This window comes from Harpegnathos saltator, unplaced genomic scaffold, assembly GCF_003227715.2.
Source record: "Harpegnathos saltator strain DR-91 unplaced genomic scaffold, Hsal_v8.6 scaffold785, whole genome shotgun sequence".
Taxonomy (NCBI): Eukaryota; Metazoa; Arthropoda; class Insecta; order Hymenoptera; family Formicidae; genus Harpegnathos; species Harpegnathos saltator.
The window spans coordinates 1,269,407-1,290,553 of record NW_020230632.1 but is presented as its reverse complement, the minus strand read 5'-3'; the positions used below and the strand labels follow the sequence as shown (position 1 = coordinate 1,290,553).

Below are 21,147 nucleotides of genomic sequence, written 5' to 3'. Positions count from 1 at the left end.
TCTCTGAGTAACGCACGATAGATTCGCAGATGATTAGCGAACGGCTCATTGATGTACACAAAACGATTCATGAGACAAAAGTTGACAATCCCAAGTGCACGAACTTGGCGACGCCTAATTTCCTAAGAATGCGGTCTCCGGAAGCGAGACGCAATCTAGCCACGTGAACAGGAAGACAATGTCTCCTGCGGAGCGAAGAGTAACAAAAGAGAAACAAAGTACAAGAGGCGAGGAAAGAAGCATCGATTTGTCGAAGGTATCTCGCAGACGGAGGAAGAAAAAGAAGTAAAGGAAACCGTGGAATCCCGAGCGCACCTGGGAGAACGGGGCAAGATCTCGGCGAGAGTAGGAGGTCGGATACCCGGCAGGGGATCATCATCGGAGCAGGAGTAGGAGCCGCTCTCTTCAAGGTATCCGCGTTACACGAGCAAGAAGGAGGAAAACCGGCCGATGAAGCGGGATCAAGAGAGAGAGAGAGAGAGAGAGAGAGAGAGAGAGAGAGAGAGAGAGAGAAAGGTAGACCGCGTTCTCGCGGAGAACGTGAAGGTAGACGAGAAGAGGTGGAAGCGGAGGTGTGGAGGAGGAACGACGCCGATCAGCAATGTCTTCTGTTGTGAAGAGATGCGGTGGTAAGTAGAGTCCGCTGCGAGCGGAGGCTGCGGTTAGAAAACCTTCAGCCGGAGCCACAACGCTGCCTCGACGGCTGCATGCCATCCAGGTGACCGTTCGTCCGGCTGCTCGAACCGCTGCGGTACCGCACCAGTATGCGTACGGTGGTACTCGCGTGTTGACGGTGCTGTGAGTCCGACGGATCGGTACTAGCCAGCGCGGTACTACCAGCTGCCTTCCAGCCTGCGCGATCGTAGCCATTATCGTCGCAGACATTAGTCTTTTTTCCTCTGTGTTTCTTTCTCTCTCCCTTTTTCTCTTTCTCTTCATTGTCGTCGTCAGGGAGTTGATCTAATTCGTCTCGCGAGTGTTTCATCTTTTCCACCGAACAATCGACGTATCAGCGGCTCGTATCCCGGTGCCGGTGGTGTGCGCATTTGTAGATGATTTCATCGTAGTCGCTGGAATCGCGCCCATTGAGATCCACTTTCTTGCGAGGAAGAGCGAGGAGACGTGGTGCTCGAATACACCAGGTGATTCGTTTCTGAGACGACTAAGTGTATCAATGGGGCGCGGTGCGTGTGTAAGGATAAGTCACGGTTCAGATAACGAGCGAGCGACAAATGGACGTTCGAGAGAACAGTCGAACAGGAGATCATCGCGATCATCTCGGGCGTTGCACGCGTGAATGTCTCGTTGAGACTGACGTTGCAAGTCTTTGGTTTTGTTTGGTATGCGACGAATGTATACATACACCCATTTGTACACACACACACACACACATACATACGCACACACATATACACGCACACACATATGTTGCGATCTGACGGGCTGAAACTGTCAATGCGACTACCTGTTTCTCGTTTCTCGCGCGATTTCGTCGACAAAGGCTGCACCGATTGTATCAATCAGGTGCATCTGTCGCGAATGTCGGCGCGGTTCTGAAAATGCAAGGAATCGCTCCTCGTTTCTTTTATCATGCGATTCGGGCATGTATGTGCGAAGATAAATACACGGATGCGATGATTCCGGCGAATGCAGCGCATGACACATCGTGAGATGGTCCCGCGTGATTGTGCGCGATTCCAACGACAACGCAATACGCACATCCATTCATGGAAGGGGTCGGCCGACACTCGAGCGTCTCGTTAAAACTTGCAAATTTTTCGATTTCAAGGATAAATCAGGCGCGAGACGTGTGATTAAATTCACTCGTCCTTAAACAACGCAAGAAAGTCGATTGAAGTTTAATCATTCTTTGTAGCTTTCACAGGTTTGAACTTTTCCGATGTTCATTAAATCGTGGTTGAATTCTCCGACGTCTTTCGCTCTCGTGTGTATAAACTTTCAATATTTTCGTTTCTCTCCCGAGGAAATTACGTAATATACACTTATTCAAAGTTACATGTGATGACTCTTTAAACGCACTCACACAGCCCCCCCCCCTATTCAAATTCCCAAACAAGAGAGAGTCTGAGAGCCGCGGAAAGTTCGATTGTTCGCTCGAGGGAATAATAATAGGATCAGGAAGTATATCTCGCGAAGGATGATCAGAATGCAACGTCAATGGAACATTTCGTTGTCTTTTAGAGCGACGAGAGACAGACAGACAGACAGAGAGAGAGAGAGAGAGAGAGAGAGAGAGAGAGAGAGAGAGAGAGAGAGAGAGAGAGAGAGAGAGAGAGAGAAAGAGAAAGAAAGGGAGGGAGGAGGAGGAGGTCACATACACGCACACATACACACATATTGGGAAGAGTCGACGACAACGCGCGTCAGTGCGTTCTTCTTCTTCTTCTCCTTCTCGTCTCTCGGCTAGTTCCGCGCCCGGACCTTATAGCTGCGTCCCGTCTCCTTCGCGTTCGAGGATCCGAACGAGACGGTTGACCGGCGAAGACTAGCCGGTTGTGGCAGGTCACGAAGAACAAGTCTCAAGATGGTCTACATTATCCGGTCTTATCGGTGAGAGGAAGAACCACGGGCCGCCGTGACTTGTACGAGCGACTTGACTAGAAGAGGCTCGAGAGATCGGAGAAGAGAAAAAATGGGACAAGCGTGGTGCAAGGAGAGGACCTGCAAGGCCCAGGACTCAAAATCACCGTTGGACCGTGTATTCGTGCGATGCGCACATCGGGTAAGTAACAGCACGACATTCCCATTTTTTTCTACCCTCTATCCGAGTGTTTTGTTTATCGTTGATTAACTGGTGTTTCTACGAGTGACAGCGCATCAGAGAGGTAGCGATTCTCGTTGACGGGTTTCAGACATTTAAATCGTGTTATATTCGTGGAATATTCTCGGTAAATGGATGCTTCGAATACGAATTGTTTTTTACTTTTTCGGCAAAAAGGAGACAGACTCTTCTCGTTTATCTAACGAGAATTCATGTCTCTCGTGAAAGAGAAAATTGTCAGAGAGCTACTTTGAATCCTTTCCTTTTTTGCTAGGCTTATATTATCTCTGGTTGAAATTTTGAGAATACTTAAAGTGATAAGTCGCAGCTATGTGTATATATTCTCTCTCTTCCGGCTACTGAATTAAAAAAAAAAAAAATTTGGTTGCGCAGAGAACAGTCCGATAACTTTTGTACGTGACTGCGCGTTGAGTTTCTCGCGTAATATCCGTGGCGTGTCACGAGAAACATCTGTTTGCCGTGTAATTTTGCACGACCATTTTGCACTGACCAAGTCGTTCTTGCGTATGCGACGAGAGGTAGAATATGAAAATAAAAAGAGCATACACAGAGCGGGGAGCATACACAGAAGAGTACTAACATACACTTGAAATAGATACGGAGATATGTGTCCTCTTTATTATGTAACGTGTGTGGACGCGCATTTACACGCACGGATTGCGTGCACGGATTTATGACGTGCGTGGTACTCGCGCGTCACGCCAATTTGGAATCTCAGATATGCGGATGTGACCGTGATCTCTGGTAAAATTGATCGCTGACTTTTAGCAAGCAGCTACTCTCTAGATTACCTTTTCCATGCTTTTCACTTTATTTGTATATTAAGCGGAAATGATTCATACTGAAAATTTAGCGCGATCTTTATCCGGCGAAGTGAGAAAAATGTTCGTAATGTAAACAAAAGCATTATTCTTCTCCAAGTATCTTGTCCTCTTGCGTTCTGCAAATATTTCCCAATAGATTCTATTGCACGACTGTCTACTTCTTTTATATATAACAAATTTTTGCACGAAATTTTACATACGAGAGATAATTTTATCCACTTGCGAAAGAAGTCGAATCGCGATTCATCTACTTTTTAGACAAGAATAAATTATTCCTTCGCGTTGACATCCGTATGAGAGTCGCGCAAGTGCGTGTTATTCATTCTGTACCTCCGCATTCGTAATTCTAAAAAGACTAAAAACTGTCCTCATCCTGCGATCTTGCGTCTGTCCGTTTCGATTCGGCGACACGATGGAGAATATTCTGTACTCTCTGTTTTGGACAACCTTTTCCTAAAGTCGCGTTTCACGAGTAGGACGCGGATTGAAGGAGCTTCGGCGAGCCGGTCTGGTTTGAATTGTTAATGAGCATTACTAATGTCGTTGTTATGCACGAACCTGTTGAAATGGAAAATATAATGTTCTTGGTGACGCATGCACGTACAGGGTCGGTCGTGTGTGTAGGTGTGAGCGTAGAGCATATATGTGCACGTAGAATATGGTCTCGTGGAATACATAGTGACATTCACGTGATATAGTGTATAGTTGTTATTAAGGCAATGTTACGTAATATCAGCTCGAAAAAATAGAGTTTGCGCAAAGTAAAGCACGTGGAGTATACAGCTCTTTCTGTCGTATCTTTATGTCGAATTCTTCTCCCCTCCCCGTCCCTCCCTCTCTCTCTCTCTCTCTCTCTCTCTCTCTCTCTCTCGCATTCTGTCATTCACCTCCACGTGAAATATAAAAATTCGCGTTTGTTAAAACGTTTGTGAAAACATGCTGCATAATTTTGCAGCTAAGAGAAGAAAGGAAAAAAGGAAGAGACAATCATGCATCATAGAGCAATGCAGGCACAGATAGACGTTGGTCGATCGACCTACACGCCACTGTATTATTAATAGATGGTGAAAGTTACATTAGATATTTGTGCAGGAATCCAGAAAATTGCCCACTGTCACGGAGGTATATGAAACTTTGGTAATAACAGATGTCGCAATATGCGCAGATTTCACGCTGGGTTTCAACTTTTTGCCCCATTAATATTTGCCGGACGACCGCCGTGCGAAATATGTTCGCAAACAGTTAAATCTTTCGTCCGGCATAACGAGTCTGTCTTACTCGACGGGAAACGCGTGTTTTCATTTGTTTTTCTTACACGTATGTGCGTGCTTCAATTTCGTTAAAACGCAAGTGAAATTCTCGTCGAACTCAACAAACGATATTTAACGAATATCGATCAGCGAAACAAATTTATCGCGACGAATGCGACGGACTTATATTTAGCAGTAATACTGAAAGATCTTGATAGAAACAGATATTAATTCGCATTAATTCGAACAATAAGATTTATCTGAAACGCATGTGTCGTTAAATCTATAGCTATAGCTATATAGATTAACGACAAGTTTTCCGATAAATCTGCAATGTAGATCGCGCGCCCTGTACACATCTGTATGCTTTCCAACGGATTGTTTACACGGGGGGGAGGTATATGTGGACGAGTGTATCGCGAACGGCGACACCGTCTTCATCGGGTAAAGTGCGCGTGTCCGAGATCAATGCAGAGAATGCTCTCCTCTCTCACGTCGCTAATCTTATTAACGGGCTATTATTCACCATGGCGACGATAATTGTGTGTGTGTGTGTGTGTGTGTTTATGTTTTGCTAAAATTATACCACGCATTAATCCCGGTGTTCGTTTGTTCACGATTAGCCCGGATTGAATTTTACGGATTGATTGATTACGGATTGAATTTTAATTCGCCATTCCATTTCGCGACGTCATCGTTATCGTCGTTTTCTCTGCGGAGTATTGTTGTGCTACGGTATCGTGATGACTTGCGAAACCTGTCGAAAAATTTAACTTTGCGTTAGAGAAGAATGTCGATATCATTTATATAGTTCACAAATTTGTAACGATTTCTTGTTTCTTCTTCATTTTTCTCTTCCGGAAAGAGAGAGTCACCTGTGATGCTTTCCGGGGAAGCAAAAACATGTATTATACATATAACATGCAACAAAGAATTAAACAAGAAAATCGTATTTCCTCATCCTTGTATTCGCAAATACGAACGGAATAGACGGAAAATGGTGTTTGCTTAAGGTTCGTTCAGCGGATTTGGATCGTTAAAGCGAATGGCCTTCCTCGCTATGCACCGATTTTGATCGACACCTTGTCCTATTTTTCCTCATCCCCTACCTCTTGAACCGCACGATGAAATCGAATCGATTGCACTGCCGTTCAAAATGTCATCTTCATCTTACTTATCTGGTTACCTGTCCGCACACACATCAGAATGATTCTACTCTCTTCATGACTTCAGAGATTAGAATTGACACGCGATATTCGTCATTTTCTAAATTCTCATCTGTACATCGAGAACAGAGTTATTTTCTTCCTGCGAATCTTCCTTCGATCGCGAAACACCCGCGAAACATCCGTGGCGCGTTCGTTGTCACATAAAACCGACTAATCTTATTTCTCTGCGTAACGATCGAGCGGATGTAACAACCCGCGGCGCGCATATTTCGCGCATGGTGCGAAGTCGTTAAGTCGCGTGAAAATTATTGTTGAGCATACCGAACGTCGGACACGTCATGAGCGAGTTACCTGGGGATATCTCGCGGCCGAAGGTCGATTGTAAAGACGGACGCGAAGCGATATCGAGTTCGTTGCTTACTCGCGTACCTCTCTCGCACGCTATCGTATTTTCGCTCCCGCAAGGATACAAAGAGTATTATGCAACGATTCGCACAGGATGGCCGCTGATTGCGCAATTCTTCGACAAGAGTGTCAGGGACCAAAGCGTGTTTCCGTCGAGTTTATTGTTCATCTACCTCTCCACCTCGGCCTATTTCAATAAATTGGAAGATAACGGGCGGGAGTAATTATTGTCACTTACAAATCAACTCCCAAGAATTGCTCGCGGACACACGCCTCTGGGCCTATGAGTTCCTTATTGCGAATATTAAACGAATGAACATGTGTTTCTAATTGCATTAGCAACTTTTCGCTAACTCCGCTGGGGAGAATAATAATAGAGGTGATATCACGATATAAGTGAATAACGCTAATTGGTTATTGAAAACGTTGATTAAGTATTAACTGCGCTCAGTAGTAGAAATAGTCATTTTCAAATTACAACGCTCGTACGTCGTTGAAATACTTGGACTTGATTTAATTAACGTTTGCTCGACAGGATGGGTGTTCCGAAAAGCTCTCTTGCTATCGAGCTATTTATCTTCAGGATAACAATTCATCGTAAAATTATCGGCAGTTCAGAACGAATCAGGCTCTCTTATTCTTTCGCTTGAGTTTTCACAACGGGACATTGCACGACGATGTAAGATTTATACGTGCGCGCTCTCTCTCTCTCTTTTGTTTCAGATTTATCCGAGTTTAAAGGAGGAAGGTTCGATCTTAGGAGGCGCCACGCAGCGAGTTACGAGGTACAATTGCCTTTTCTCTTTCTTTCGATAGTTTAATTAAGAATGCGATTCGTGAACAGCCGTGTGCGAGTTTTATTGTTACTTTGTGATTCGTGGTAAAATGATACATTACGTCATTAACGCGATTCATGCTCCGTTCGTGAAGCGAATATTGGGCAATTATTTCAGTGATAATAAACGACAAAAAGCTGCTGTCAATTTTGTCATTAGAGATTGTCGAGTACGCAGTAGATATTTCATAATTTAGTTACAAGGTGCCATTTTTCGTACACGTATTTATTGAGTGAAGATATAAGGCGTATTCTGTACGATCGTACAGTGAATCGTCATAGCGAATGTAAAGAAGAAAAAAATCGCAATTTCCTGGTTGCGACGGCAACAACTTCCAAGTGAAATCCGAACGGTCGAGCGTGTAAGCGTCATCATTGAAGGTGAGCTTAACTCGACAATGAATCGAGAGGTGGTCAGGTATCGGCTCCACCTTAAATGGCTACATTCTCGTGACGGCGAGTGGCGATCGCGTCGCGCCGATAACGCAATATTATTTCTAATTCGTTGCCTCTCGAGATTAAATCATTGCGTGTGAGCCGCAGTCGCGGTAGTGGTAACGGCTGTTGTTATAAAATGGTTCTCATCAACTCGATATTTCAGCCGATGATCTCAGAAAAGAAAGAAAATGTCAGAAAAGGAGAAACCTCAAGAAAGCATCGCCTTTGTTTCACGGAAAAATAGAGAGGAGAACTCTCTATTTTTCCGAGTTATTGTGAAGAAGGATCTACATTGCATGACAGATTTATCTTATATTCAGACAGTTTTTGGGGCTGTGCCACAGTGAATCCACAACGATGATGATCGAGCGTAGGTCGATCTCATCCTACGCCATGCGTATCGGCGCACAACTCCTTTTTAGGGTCAGTGGACGGCTGAATTTGCTCGCGAAAGTCTACGAAACTACGAATGCGTCTTTGAGTAAGCGCTCGATAAGACCAAGATTCGCGATTTCGAGACGCATTCATATCGTGAAAATTAGTGAAAATAAGCTTTCATGAGTCACCGGGTGATATCGAACGGAAAATCTCTGGTGCGTTCTCCCCGGTAATAACGCAGCAAACCAACGAATAAATTTTGGCTGATCAATCAAAAAAATTATTTCAATTTTACAAAACCTGCATATCTTTCCGTAGAATGAATTCCACTTCAAGTAGACACACTTAAGAGAGCTGTTGGTATGCGTATATATATATATAAGCTTTGACAAGATTTACGTCCGTCTCACGAGCACGGAGAATGCGATTATTTCTCAAAGGCGGGCAAAGGCTTCGAAAGATCCGATGATTAAAATCTCAATAATCTTTCGCGATATCTCGCGGGAAATGCAGAAACAGAGACTAACGACGCGTTACGCACGCTACTGCACGGCGCACACCTCATACCGACAGAATCTACACTTTCTCTTCGATCCGTTCTTTTTCTTATTTCCCTCTCAGCAACCGGTACACGTGGGGCTATTCCGATTAGATTATTTTTCACTCTGCCGAGGAAATGATTAGACCGATTGATAAGTTCGCCGCAGTAGTAAAACAGCAGTAGCAGCGGTGGCGGCGATCGGGTGATCGGCCTCGCATTGCTACATACACGTACGGCCGATTAATACCTCTAATTTATTGTCGTCAAACATATCATATCTCTCATCTAGTTATTACATAAGCATTCCTCTGCGTCTTATCTCATTGCGATCTATAGTTGCATGAACACGTGCGTGAACAGGTGCACGCGCGACGCGTACGCGCGAGGTTTTTCAAGCGCTTCTTTCTTTGACGCTCCTTCTGTAAGCGATCATGCTTTACAAAGCAGGTCTCGGACAATCCTTAACCTGCTATATTATTTGTTGCGATTTGTTAGATCGTTCTTATACTGTCGACTACGTATAGAGACGTAGCGTCTCAATGATTTCCTACTGATCGAAGGTCGCGCGATTTCACCGGCGATTATTTATATTTCGCGATTTCTTGTTCGAAGAAAAAATTCGTTAGGTTCTCCGGATACACATAACGTTATTAACGTAACGTAACGTGATGTATCAGCTATTGGATACTATGCATAAATGTGATACCGATGTTTCTTTTCAATTACTCGCAACAACACCACACAGTACGTATCGCTGAGAGGAAATGCAGTCGACCGGAGAGCTGATACCGTGAACGCGCACATCGCAATAGATTTCTGTGTATTGCTAACGGCATAATCGCATATACGGTTGCGTTCGATTAATACGCGTATTAAATTCGATATCACTTTGCGCTTATATTTATATTCGGGCGTATGTGCGTGCTCGTAATGACGTACACGCGAGATCCACTTAATCTTTTCTGCCTAGCTCCGAGATAGGATACGCCGGTTCACCGCCGAGGGAGGTGCTTACGAGGGGCCGGAGCATAGACTCGGTGGACAGGCCCTTTCATCCTAGCGACTGGGTAGATGTTAATTTAGAAGTACCCAGCCCGCCAAGAACAAGCTCCGTTCTTACGAATTTAACCGCCGACACTAGTCCCTATCCCGCCGCTACGTTCAGCTGTAAGCATTAATCATTCATCGCCAGTGAATCACGTTTGAACATAAGTGGAGAGCGCGATACAAAGCGAAACCAAATTAATCAAGAGGCACACGGTGCGCGGCATCACGTTGAGAATCGTCAAATCGTTGATCCTCCCCACGGATAATTCTTTCTCTTTCATTTTTCTTTTCCTTCACTTTTTTTTTTCGCGAGTCTTTAACTTGGCGTTGACGGGGTCAACATTCTTTTATACGTATCGCAGTATATCACGTGAAATATCCGTTAGTTTTGACCATGGCGAGTCACAAGGTAGCATTTTATCTCGCGTCTCGTACGACGAAATGCAATTTCAAGTATCCGTTTACGAAGCGATAACGGAAGAGAGAGAGAGAGAGAGAGAGAGAGAGAGAGAGAGAAAGAGAGAGAGCATCATCACCGATGCGTGAGGCCGGTTCGTGCAAATTTAACGGCTCTCTTTTCTCTTTGTTGCCTGTCTGCGCACGTGAGCTCGTATTTTATCGCTCTATCATATAAATGTTTAACGAGTCGTGCTGATACCATTTGCTGCTGCTGATAATGGCGCATAGGGAAGAGAATAGTAATGGTGAGCCGATTTTGTTAAATATTATTAAAGTCATTAAATTTATTCGCGATCCTGGCGTTACTCTATACCGGTGATAAAGAGGTATCGGCTACACTTAGTCACGACTACTGTTGGTTGGTCACGACTACGCGCGAGTTAGTTATGATGATTCGCAATGATAGCTTGGTTGTGAATATTCGATTGTCGATACTGCAGGTTCCAATTTGAAGAATATCACCCCTGTGCCACCTCCGAGACGAAAGAAGACAAACAGGGGCAGACCATTGCCACCGAAACCAGACGAGATTCTTGAGGATGTAACCACCAATTTGAGACACGGCAACACGAGCGAGGAACCGTTACATCTGTCGGTCAAGCCACTGAAAGAGATCAGTGACGATCAAAACGACGATGTCGAGACGCAAGGACCGAGCAAAATCAGCACGGAAGATACGAAGCACGAGAGGCGGAAAGCGAGGGAGATCTATAAACACAAAGTAAGTCCTATTGTCATTCTTACTACAAGAATTGCTTAGAAAATAAAGCATCCTTTGCACATTCAGCTTCGGCAGATAAAAAAACGATGAAATATTCGTCATCCGATCCGAAACTGTTTCTTTTTTATCTCCTCTCTGCAATGTTATTTAAAAACCTGAGAAAACAAAAAATATGCACAATTGGAACGCGAAGTTTCTGATTTTAAGTCAGAAATAGAAAATAAAAAGATTTTGAGCAAATTCTACTTGTTTAAAATTATCGTCGGATTGAACGCATTCGTGAAACATCTTCGAATCCATTCAGCCGAGTAAAATACGAGAAACACATGTAACATGTACATATTGCCGGGAGGCTAATCTCGAATTCTTCGCGACTTCGATGACCAAAGTGATGATTTCCTTCAATAGGTTAACGGCACCGGAAGAATAATATTCAGCGACATGGTTTCCGGCAAACGTATGCTCACTGACAAGAAAACTTGGAGGACTTCGGAGCCAGACTATCATCACGGAAAAGTTCATGAAAACGAGGAATATGAAAGATTCGCCAGGAGCGAATTGATGAAGGGCTCTTCGACTCCTAATCGCCAGGATAAACAAAAGTCGGAGGAGCTCGAGGAGCAGATCGGGGACTCGTCGAGGGACGACGGAGCGGAAGCAAATGCAAGGACGAAAAATTACAGCACCGTTAGCTTGCCGAATTACGACGAATTGGACGTATCTAGGCATCCTGCGAAAAGTACGAAGGGCGAGAGAGGCTTGGAGGAGAAAATGAAGCTAAAGAGACCCGTCAGAAGCAGCACCGGTTCGCTTCCGGCTGAATCTTTTCTGTCGCCTTTCTCCGAGGTTCAGTATTATAATTCCCCGTCGTATTTTATCGATCAAATGCCTTGAAAAATCGCGTACGATATACGTAGGATATCCGCGAGAATCACATGAGAGCGTCCTTGAACACACGGTACAAATAAATCCACGCAAGACTCATTGAGACTCGTTAAGATCGAGTATCAGACAAAAATTGACATATCGAGATGCACGCATATGTAGCTTATCCAAGACAATTTCTAATAGCGCGATACACAGGCACATGTTGTTGTCTTAAGTCGTCGATTTTCGTACGCGATTGGTCATTATATCGCCCGCGAGAGTAGTTGCATCTCTCGAACTTTTTCTGGATATTTCTTTTTCCTTTACTTTTTGTCTTTAAATAAAGCTTAAAACACTCGCTCGTTCATTTCGATTATAGAAGACCAGCGTACGTCTCGAGGACTACATACCGCGGCGCGGCAGTGTCGAGCATCTGTCGCCATATCAGGTGCTGGGCAACCTGGGCTGCAGCAAAAACGAGGTCACCGACGGCGGTTTTATAAAGTACGACCCAAGTAAATTGGAAGATTGGGACCTTAGCGACATCAGTAATTGCGATTCGAATCGGCATTTCTCCGATTCTGAGGTATGTTTATATAATAACGCGGAATTGCGTTGAAATCGATATTATTAAGCTGTTGTGTTTTCTTCCGACTGTTTCATGGGCGGGAAGAGGAATAGAATTCCGGGAACGTGAAATTTTCATTACCCGAGTCGCGGATCAGATCGGATGAAAGACACGCGTACGAATTCCCTCGCGTGAATAAGAAGGATTTTAATTTTCGCGTTTTTCAATTTCGACGATTCCCCACGAAGAAAATAATGCATTTCTTCCGACTTATCTGTAAGAGCTCATCTGTATTCTTTGTGCAACAATCGATCGAGAGAAGGGAAATGTGTTTGCGCTTGTTCGTTTATTCACACCACGCGCACACACACACACACACACACACACACACATACACATGTCTATACCTGAATTCCAGAATTTGCCGCGAGTCGAAACACATCACGACGAATTCGCGGAGAGAGGACTCTCCAAGGGTGCGGATGTTGTGGATTATTCGCAAAACGTCGAGACTGGGGAAGCTGAAACGATCGGGGTCGGAGTTTCATGCGTACGCCGAGATACGACCTCGCCGTTGCAGAAGCCCGAAACTTTCGGCATGGTACCGTCGCTCGATTCTGCTAAAAATCCCAGTGACTGGTTCGTTGAGCAAAGCAGGTATATATTCCGATATACGTGTATACGTCGATATACATATACCTCGCATATTCGAAAGATTCATATACGAGATAATAATGCGCGATGAATTCGTTGATTCTCAGCTCGTTAAAGTACTTTGATCCACCCACGATATCGGTAGTTTCTCAAGGATCACTAGCTTGCGATTCGACGACATCGGCGGTTCACAAGGAACCCTTTTATCTGGACGAGGAACTTCACCGCTCAGCCTTGGGTAACAATTGGCACAATTTTTTTTAAGCCGCGCTTGAAAGTTGGGTGTATCACGTATGAAGTCCACAATATGTGCGTTAAAAATGACCTTTCTAGTTGGAGAGTGCTCTAGTTGAAGGTAATTTATAATTTAGCTCTCTTGAATATTCCATCCTGGTTGATAGGGTCCAGAATGTAGGATGTAGAATATATCGCGATGCAAAATATTTCGGTATATGATCAATTAAACCGCAAACGTTCCATTCAACAGATACGATTGGTGGCGGATCCTGCAAGAACGGTGCTGTCATCCGGGAATTGGATCGATCCGATCAATCGAGGTTGATCTTTGGCCGTAGCTTGTCGAATGAGAGCGAGCCCTACGATGATCCATACGAATCGAAGGAATTGTATGTACATTCTGACATAACGAACAAGTTAATCAGAACGATATCGGAGGAGTCGCTGCCGCAGGAGATGGTGGAAGGGGTGGACGAGGAGGAGATAGTCGACTTCTTCGACGAGAAGCTGGCCAAGGATACGACCAATAAATTGAAAAAAAATCAGGATCATCGTGTAAAGACGCCACCGCCGAGCCCTGAGCCAAAGATCAAAGCTCAGATCATGGAAAACGATCATTCGACCCTGCTCAAGGTACCGAACGACGAGGCGGCTGAAGGGAGTAACTTGAGCTCGATGACGCCGAGTCTCACCGAGCTGGAAGTGGCGCTCTCTGACATGTTGGAAAAGGAAGATCAACCCGAGGAAATGATAAAACGGCTGGAGAATGCGGACGATGACACTAAGCAGGCTCAGAGCCCCGTCGAGAAGCTTCTTGAGCCGGAGATCGTGCCTGTGGAGAAGCGCAATGCGATCGACAAAACTGTGGTGATGAATCAGCATCGCTCAGCGAGCGACGATGACATTCTAGTCGGTAGGACGTTCGAATGTAAGACGGACCAACGACTGTCCGTGTCGTTGGAACAAATCCTCGGTGATACAAAGTCAACGCCGAAGATGCGGAAGGTGTCGTTTTGTACCTGGGATGACAAGTCCATGAGAGAAATCGATCCGAAAGATGGCGCGGAGTCCGAAGCGCTCGTGAGTGCACACTACACGACGAGTGCTGATTTCAAGGATTCTACCGCCAGATCGGACCTCGAGTCAAGTTCGGATTTGTTCCACAGCTTCACCGAGAATATCAATACCACAAGCAAGGACAACGCGAGCTCGAGCGGAGATGTTCCCGAGAAACCTGTGAGATTGTTTCCAAAGTTATCGGGAGACGTAACCGGAGATTTCGAGCACGTTCCTACTCCACCACGACGGAGAAATAGGAGTTTGGGTGTTACAAAGGAGCTTATCAGGACTGTGGAAAGTTACCCCGAGGATCTTGATCCACATCCCAACGACAGACTTATTTAGTTACATCAAGTCGTGAGATTTTGTAATCTTTCATCCGCTATTACGTGATAAATCACGAAGAAAACATGATTTCGGATTAAAGTTGTATTTCATGTGATTTTGGCAAGGTGTTTAATCCACTAATTCGTAATTTCTACAGACATACACACACACACACACACACACACACACCGACACTCTTAATGTATAATTAACAATTGTAAAAGAAGAAAATATTATACAAGATTATTTAAGAATTAAATGTTATAAATATTACAAAAAGACAAAAGTATAATGAGAGTGTGTTACTATTTAGATTCGAGTAACTTTTAATGTACATTTAATATGAGCGTGTTATGATCATATATCGGTATTTCATTGTATTATGCGGATTATTATAATTACAAAGTAAGCTGTGTGAAATTGTGTCGGTTAGATAATACACGGATATAAATGGATTTTTAAAGACGAGGAAAAGAAGAAAGAAAAAGAGAAACAAAATACAAAAAACGCGAATTTTTTTGTCGACGATGATGGGCATGTTTCTATTTCTTTTTTATTTTGCAATATGACGGGAAATTAAGATATAAAAATTTAGTTTTGTCGACATTCAAAAAACATGGAATTGTTTCGAAAATTATGTGATGAGGCAAATGTTTTTCTATTCGAGTGTAACCGGGAAAATAAATAACGAGGTTCTTTGCGAATTCTTGGTGAATGTACAGGCGTCGTATAGAGTATATTTTTTAATTATTTCTTTTTTCGTATATAGTAGTTAAGTATATTTGAATAATCCTGAGCATAGTCAGAGGAATTAGCGAAAATTTTCCCTTTAAACGGTAAATTTTTCCATTTTCCTTTTTTTCTCTCCGTTGTCGAACATTTATCGCAAGGCACTCGATACGCGTTAATTTGAAATTACGCAGTTAACGAGATATCGTAAAAAAAAATGATTCTTTTGTTTCTATTCTTTTCGAGATTATTGTACTGCCTTACTAAAGATGATATTTAATGGTTAAGTTTATCGTCTCGTCTTAAATTATAATGATCATATTTCTGTTCATGATAAAATATCCACACATACACACATATATACATACATGACGTGCGACACAAATTGAGAAAGAAGAAAAGAAGAAGAAGGAATAGCAAAATGAGAAGAACAACAGAATGATATAGAGGTGGAGAATAGAATATGTCATTGTGGATAAGTTTAGTGCAAGGTTATGTTGCATTTTAATCTCGTCTGTGCTTGAAGAATTAAGTTGTTGTAACATAGAGTATATATAGCGAATATTAATCATATGGCAAGTAGTTCAATAACACGATCATTGTACAACTGAGAATATGTCTTATATGAACTTAAGTTAATAAGTGTACAAAATATAGAATATTAATGAATACCATTATTTTTGTCATTTATTCTCTTGTATTATATTTCGATAAATTAATTTGTTAGACTAATATGCTTAATATTCTCAACGACAACGACAACAACGGGCAAGGTGTTATTTTGTGGCCGGGGTGCCGGAAAGGGAATGCAGGCGTAGTTCCCCTGCCACCCCCCAACAGGATCCGAGAGGTAGGCACCCCGCAGGGGTTTTAGACAGTAGGAGTCCGACATAACCCCCGCCCTCCTCAAAAGGACGGGGGTATCCATGAGGATTTCCCCTGCGTGACCAAAAAAGAAAAAGAGATATCGAAAGTTAAAGTTTTCCAACTTGTACCGTTGATATCTTCGCTTCTACTGGGAGTTGAGAGTCGTAATTTATGGTGAGGATAGGGTTGATACAGTACTATATTGTGGCAAAAGCGCGTTACTATATCTTGAGCTGTTTCCGCGAAGAAACTGGTCGGAGGACGTTCGCAGCCGCGGTGGAATTTGACGCTCGCGTTCGCAAGGACCTAACATTCTACTCGCGTAGGGATGCGATCGCCCCCCTCCCCCTCTTTTCACAACGGTGCGGATGCTTAACTCCTTTCTTCCTTATTTTTCGCGACAACGATACCGCGACGAGGCCCGAACGAGGCAAGTTCGCTTGTAACCAGCGTTTATGTCAAATGCGCTTTTCGGGAACATTCCGCTCGAGGGGTTAGTCCGCGATGGAAAGTTTTCTGCTACCGGAGGCCGTTGTGGTTTGAAGTTAAATTGCAGCAAGAGCATTGTTATCGGGTAACCTTGAGACGGGACGCTGTCATCCGTCCGTGACATTTGCCGCGCGCTCTTACAATTATCAGCAAATTCGGTTTTCTCGATTGTTTGCGCGATTTCAAGTGGCCATAATATATGGCGATAATACATGACAATATGTGGCAATAATATATGGCAATAATATACGTCAACAATATATGGCAATAATATATGGCAATAATATATGGCCATAATATATGGCAATAATTCATGGAATATACTTTTCGTTACAAAAGTCAATGCAAATTTGCGGCATGCACAATGTAATAATAAATGAGCTCTCTGCGAGCATTGAGTCAAACGCTCACCGATGATGATATTGGTGATGTTCCATTGCATCCAACTAGATCCACCAATGTCCGCCCATGTCCGCTGCCGCTCTCCATGTTGCGCAGCATCCGTCTTGCAGCGCGTCCCACGTTGATTGCTACACTTTCGCCACACTTCCGCGACGCGGTCTATACTTGCATTAGAGCGGCGATATTTGCGTCAATTAACGAACGTTTTACGTCAACTTCGGTGGAAACTTTTTACGCGCTACGAAACAGTGTCTATAAACTCGATCAGCGAGGAGCAAGAACCGTGTGAAAATTTATCGACTCGTCCAACCGATTTTTACGACGCTTTTCGTGATCGCGCCTGAAAAGTCGCGAAAATGCGGGAGTATCGATATCTACGAGAATATTCGCGAATGCATGCGAGGAAAGATTAGACAATTAGAAACCGGTCGCTTCGAGGGAGCGCAAAGAGAGAGAGAGAGAGCGAGGCAAAGTTTTCACGCATGATAATTCCGTCACGACGAAGCTTACTTTGACGTTCGCGATACTTTAACGAAATGAGAATTTAAGCTTTCTTTGTTAGAAGCGCGGGTAAAAAGGCGTATATTAATAACCGCGGTCGCGATATTCAAAGGCACGCGAGCGAGGATACCTCAAGCTCGGCGTGCGCTGGCGCAATCTCTGCGCAATTTCTGGCGCATTATACGCTACTCGAGACAATAGGGATCGAGATGAATGGACAATATTGCCAAATAATTTTACAGCCTGTTTTGGAAATAAAAGAAAAATAGCCAACGGTATCGGCATTTATGCGTATGAATATATTTTACACGGACAATTGAATATTGTCAAATAATTATCGTTAAATAATTCTGCGGCCCGCTTGAAAAATGAAAATAAAGCAGCTGATGACCGTATCGCGTTTGTAGATATGAATATCTCTTATTCAGATGACTAAACATCAAAAGAGAATCATTCGGTATTTTAAATCTCTAAATATGTAATGCAGGCTATCGATTAAGTAATCCCCTGATTGTTTCGAGCAATGTATTTTATTCAACGTCACAAACACACACATGCAAGAATCTATCTGCAATTTGCATTGACTCGAACGATATTTTATCTAGTCCTACATCCGTCATGCGGAATTTCGTTTCTCTTTTCATTTTGTATTCACTTACCGAAACGACTTGCAGTCAGAGTCGGCCACGTTCCGCTTCAATTCTGTAACAAAAAATTCACATTCGCTCATCAGATCAGATCAACGAGTGCGGGCGAGTACAAGAGGAGAGTTTACCCTCTGCGATCGTAATTCAAGTCGAGGCGGAAATTATATCCCAGCTCTAGATCGCCAAGAGTCAAACAGAGGACTATAGTAAACTTGTAAACTTACCTTCAAGCCGACTCTGCTTGGCCCGAATCGGATCCTCCGATGCGGCATCCGCGTCCGCCGGATTGCTGTTGCTTTCCGCAACAACTGAAACAGAAAAATAATTTTCCAGTTGATAACCTGCAGTAGAGAGAAAACATCTTTGATTGGGACGAATCGAAAATACAGAAATATTTTGATACGGAATTTTTATCTTCATATTTTTGTTCCAATATTGAAAATTTAAATAAGACTTGAAGCTTTCAAGAGAGCTGATGAGGAACAAGTTGCAAAGGCAAAGATCGTAAATGGTTGAATACAGATGTGTAGGAAACTTGTAAATTTTACCTTCCGACCGACTCTGCTTGGCCCGAACCGGATCCTCCGGTGCGGCATCCGCATCTGCCGGATTGTTGCTGCTTTCCGCAACAACTGAAACAGAAAAATAATTTTTCCAGTTGATAACCTGCAGTAGAGAGAGAATATCTTTGATCGAGACAAATCGAAAATACGGAAATTTTGATATGGGATTTTTATCTTTATATTTTTGTTCCAACATAGAAAATTTAAACGAGATATGAAACTTTCAAGAGAGCTGATGAGGAACAAGTTGCAAAGGTAAAGAGTTGAACATAGATGTGTAGGAAACTTGTAAACTTTACCTTCCGGCCGATTCTGCTCTGCCCGAACCGGATCCTCCGGTGCGGCATCCGCGCCCGCCGGACTTGCTTCCCGCAACGTCTGGAACAAAAATTTAGCGTTCTTATCTGGTTGATAAGCAGTAGAGAAAGAATTTTTGGTCGGGATAAGTGGAGAATATTCGTTACGGTTTTTTTTCTTCATTGACATTGACAGTCTAGATAGGACTTGGAGCTCTTGAAAGAGCTGACGAAAAAAAATGACAACAAGAAGCGGAGACAACAGTTGTGTGCTCTCGAAAATACTCTTTTACGAATGGACATTTAAATTTAGATTCCGTAACGAGAGTTGAACAGACTTGAAAGAAGCGCTGACCGAAAACAAAAAAAGGTCGCAGTCTAAGAAGAAGGTATGACGTTGAATATTCTACACAAGACTGGTATATTCGTACAGTTGGGAATTATTCAGAATGTTTGATTGAGAACATGATGAATTAGAAATTCGCGTTCATGGACCGTTATCCGTCTCTGTCTGGATCAATATCTTTTGTATACAACAACGAAATAAATAGATAAACAGACAGAGATTGACGAGAGTAATTGCAGATTCATAAAGTCATGATTACTAGTCGGATGATGACGGATTGTGAATGCCGAGCGCGAAATTCCGACTTCTTATTCCCGGAAAATTCGTCAAACGTCCGCTCTCGTTATTGGAGACCTCCCGCATAATAAATGATTCCACATACCTGGAAATGTGACGTATCGCTGTCGGCGTCCTGCTTACCGGCTGCTGGAGTCCTCCGGATTTCACTCGCTCACGCTTCTAATGCCGATTCAACCGTACGATTAATCAGCACGATGCCGACGCGATGCCGATTAAGTATCTCGAGGACCGACGAGATACATTTCTTTCAATTACGCGAGACGGAAGTGACGAGCGCATCGCGCACGGCTGCTGCTGATGGAATGAGGCTGATGGAATACGCGAGGCGCGCGAGTATTATAATATGAAGGGCAAAAAGTGTCGTCGCTCGCGAGCCGATCAACACAATCGGCGCGATGTAAACATTGCGGGCCTCGGCGGCGGTTGAAGCAAGAGAGACTTGCCCTTGGGCGTCTCTTCTTTTCTCGAAGGTTCCGAAACAACGAAGAGAATGCGAGGAGGCCTTTCAACTGTACGCGATATTGATTTACTATTTATTGATCATTGAAAATGAAGAAAATTATTTTGTCGAAGCATCGGATATTTGTTAGCTTTATGTTAATTAAAGAGGAATGTGTACGATTAGAAAATGTGTTAGCAACTAATTGTGCAGAGTGTTAAAGTTGTTGCGACGTCGTTTTCGGAGAATAATTAAAGGTCATGGTAACGTTAAACAGAGGAATTTCATCCCATGCGAATTTTGTCTCGTTCTTGTTAAACGTTAGATTATCCGCTGCGGACAATAACTCTTCTACTTTTCATCTAATATTCAATGATGACAAATAACATTTAATTACATTCGTTTGGCTTTTTTTATTTCGAAAATAAAAAAATATATACCAGGGTGAGATTTCACCCATAACAACATCAACGTGATTTTCTTTGATGCTTTTTTTAAAAGTTCAGATATTTCGTCGACTCGCGGGATATTTATAATCGGAATCTCGTCGCGTTAATTAACGCGTGCTCCTCCGAGCGAATCGAATGCTCACCGATGGCCACTGTCAGTGCCACGAGCAAATGTCCGGAGCGGACGGGATGCTGAATTGAGAAGCAGGAAGAAGGGAACGGGACGCGGGCAACGATACATCATGCGTCTCCAGACGTGTCAAACCGTTTATTATACAAGAGATTTTGATACGGCGATATGTATTTAATATTTAATACGTACTTTTATTTTTCCTGTTCCTCCCCTCCTTCCCCCCCCCCGCTCTTTTTAGAGAGTCCTCCGGACATAGTCTAGCATAGAGATAGCAACTATGGTTGCAGCACGGACATGAACCGTCTGAAAGTGGATGTAGCATCGTAGTCCCCTCTCAAAATGGATGCAGATGGCGTCCTTTCCCAATGCGGAAAGTCGGTGTCGCAGAAAATGCCATGTTGGCC

At 43.4% G+C, this 21,147-nt stretch overlaps 1 protein-coding gene across 3 annotated transcripts; it reads left to right on the top strand.

Annotated features, from left to right (window-relative positions):
• The first annotated feature begins 675 nt into the window (after positions 1-675).
• On the top strand, positions 676-14,771 carry LOC105180955 (uncharacterized). Of its 3 annotated transcripts, XM_025306511.1 has the most exons (10): positions 676-1,340; positions 2,429-2,743; positions 7,175-7,236; positions 9,614-9,810; positions 10,590-10,870; positions 11,279-11,716; positions 12,117-12,323; positions 12,724-12,962; positions 13,067-13,197; positions 13,447-14,771. In XM_025306511.1, exons 2-10 carry the CDS (start codon positions 2,654-2,656, stop codon positions 14,598-14,600), a joined length of 2,799 nt encoding a protein of 932 aa, XP_025162296.1. In that variant the 5' UTR covers positions 676-1,340; positions 2,429-2,653; the 3' UTR covers positions 14,601-14,771. The 3 variants fall into 3 exon arrangements, with proteins under 3 accessions (XP_025162296.1, XP_011135648.2, XP_025162297.1); XM_011137346.3 differs by lacking the exon at positions 676-1,340 and having other exon boundaries at positions 2,311-2,743; XM_025306512.1 differs by lacking the exons at positions 676-1,340; positions 7,175-7,236; positions 9,614-9,810 and having other exon boundaries at positions 2,311-2,743.
• The last annotated feature ends 6,376 nt before the right edge of the window (positions 14,772-21,147 follow it).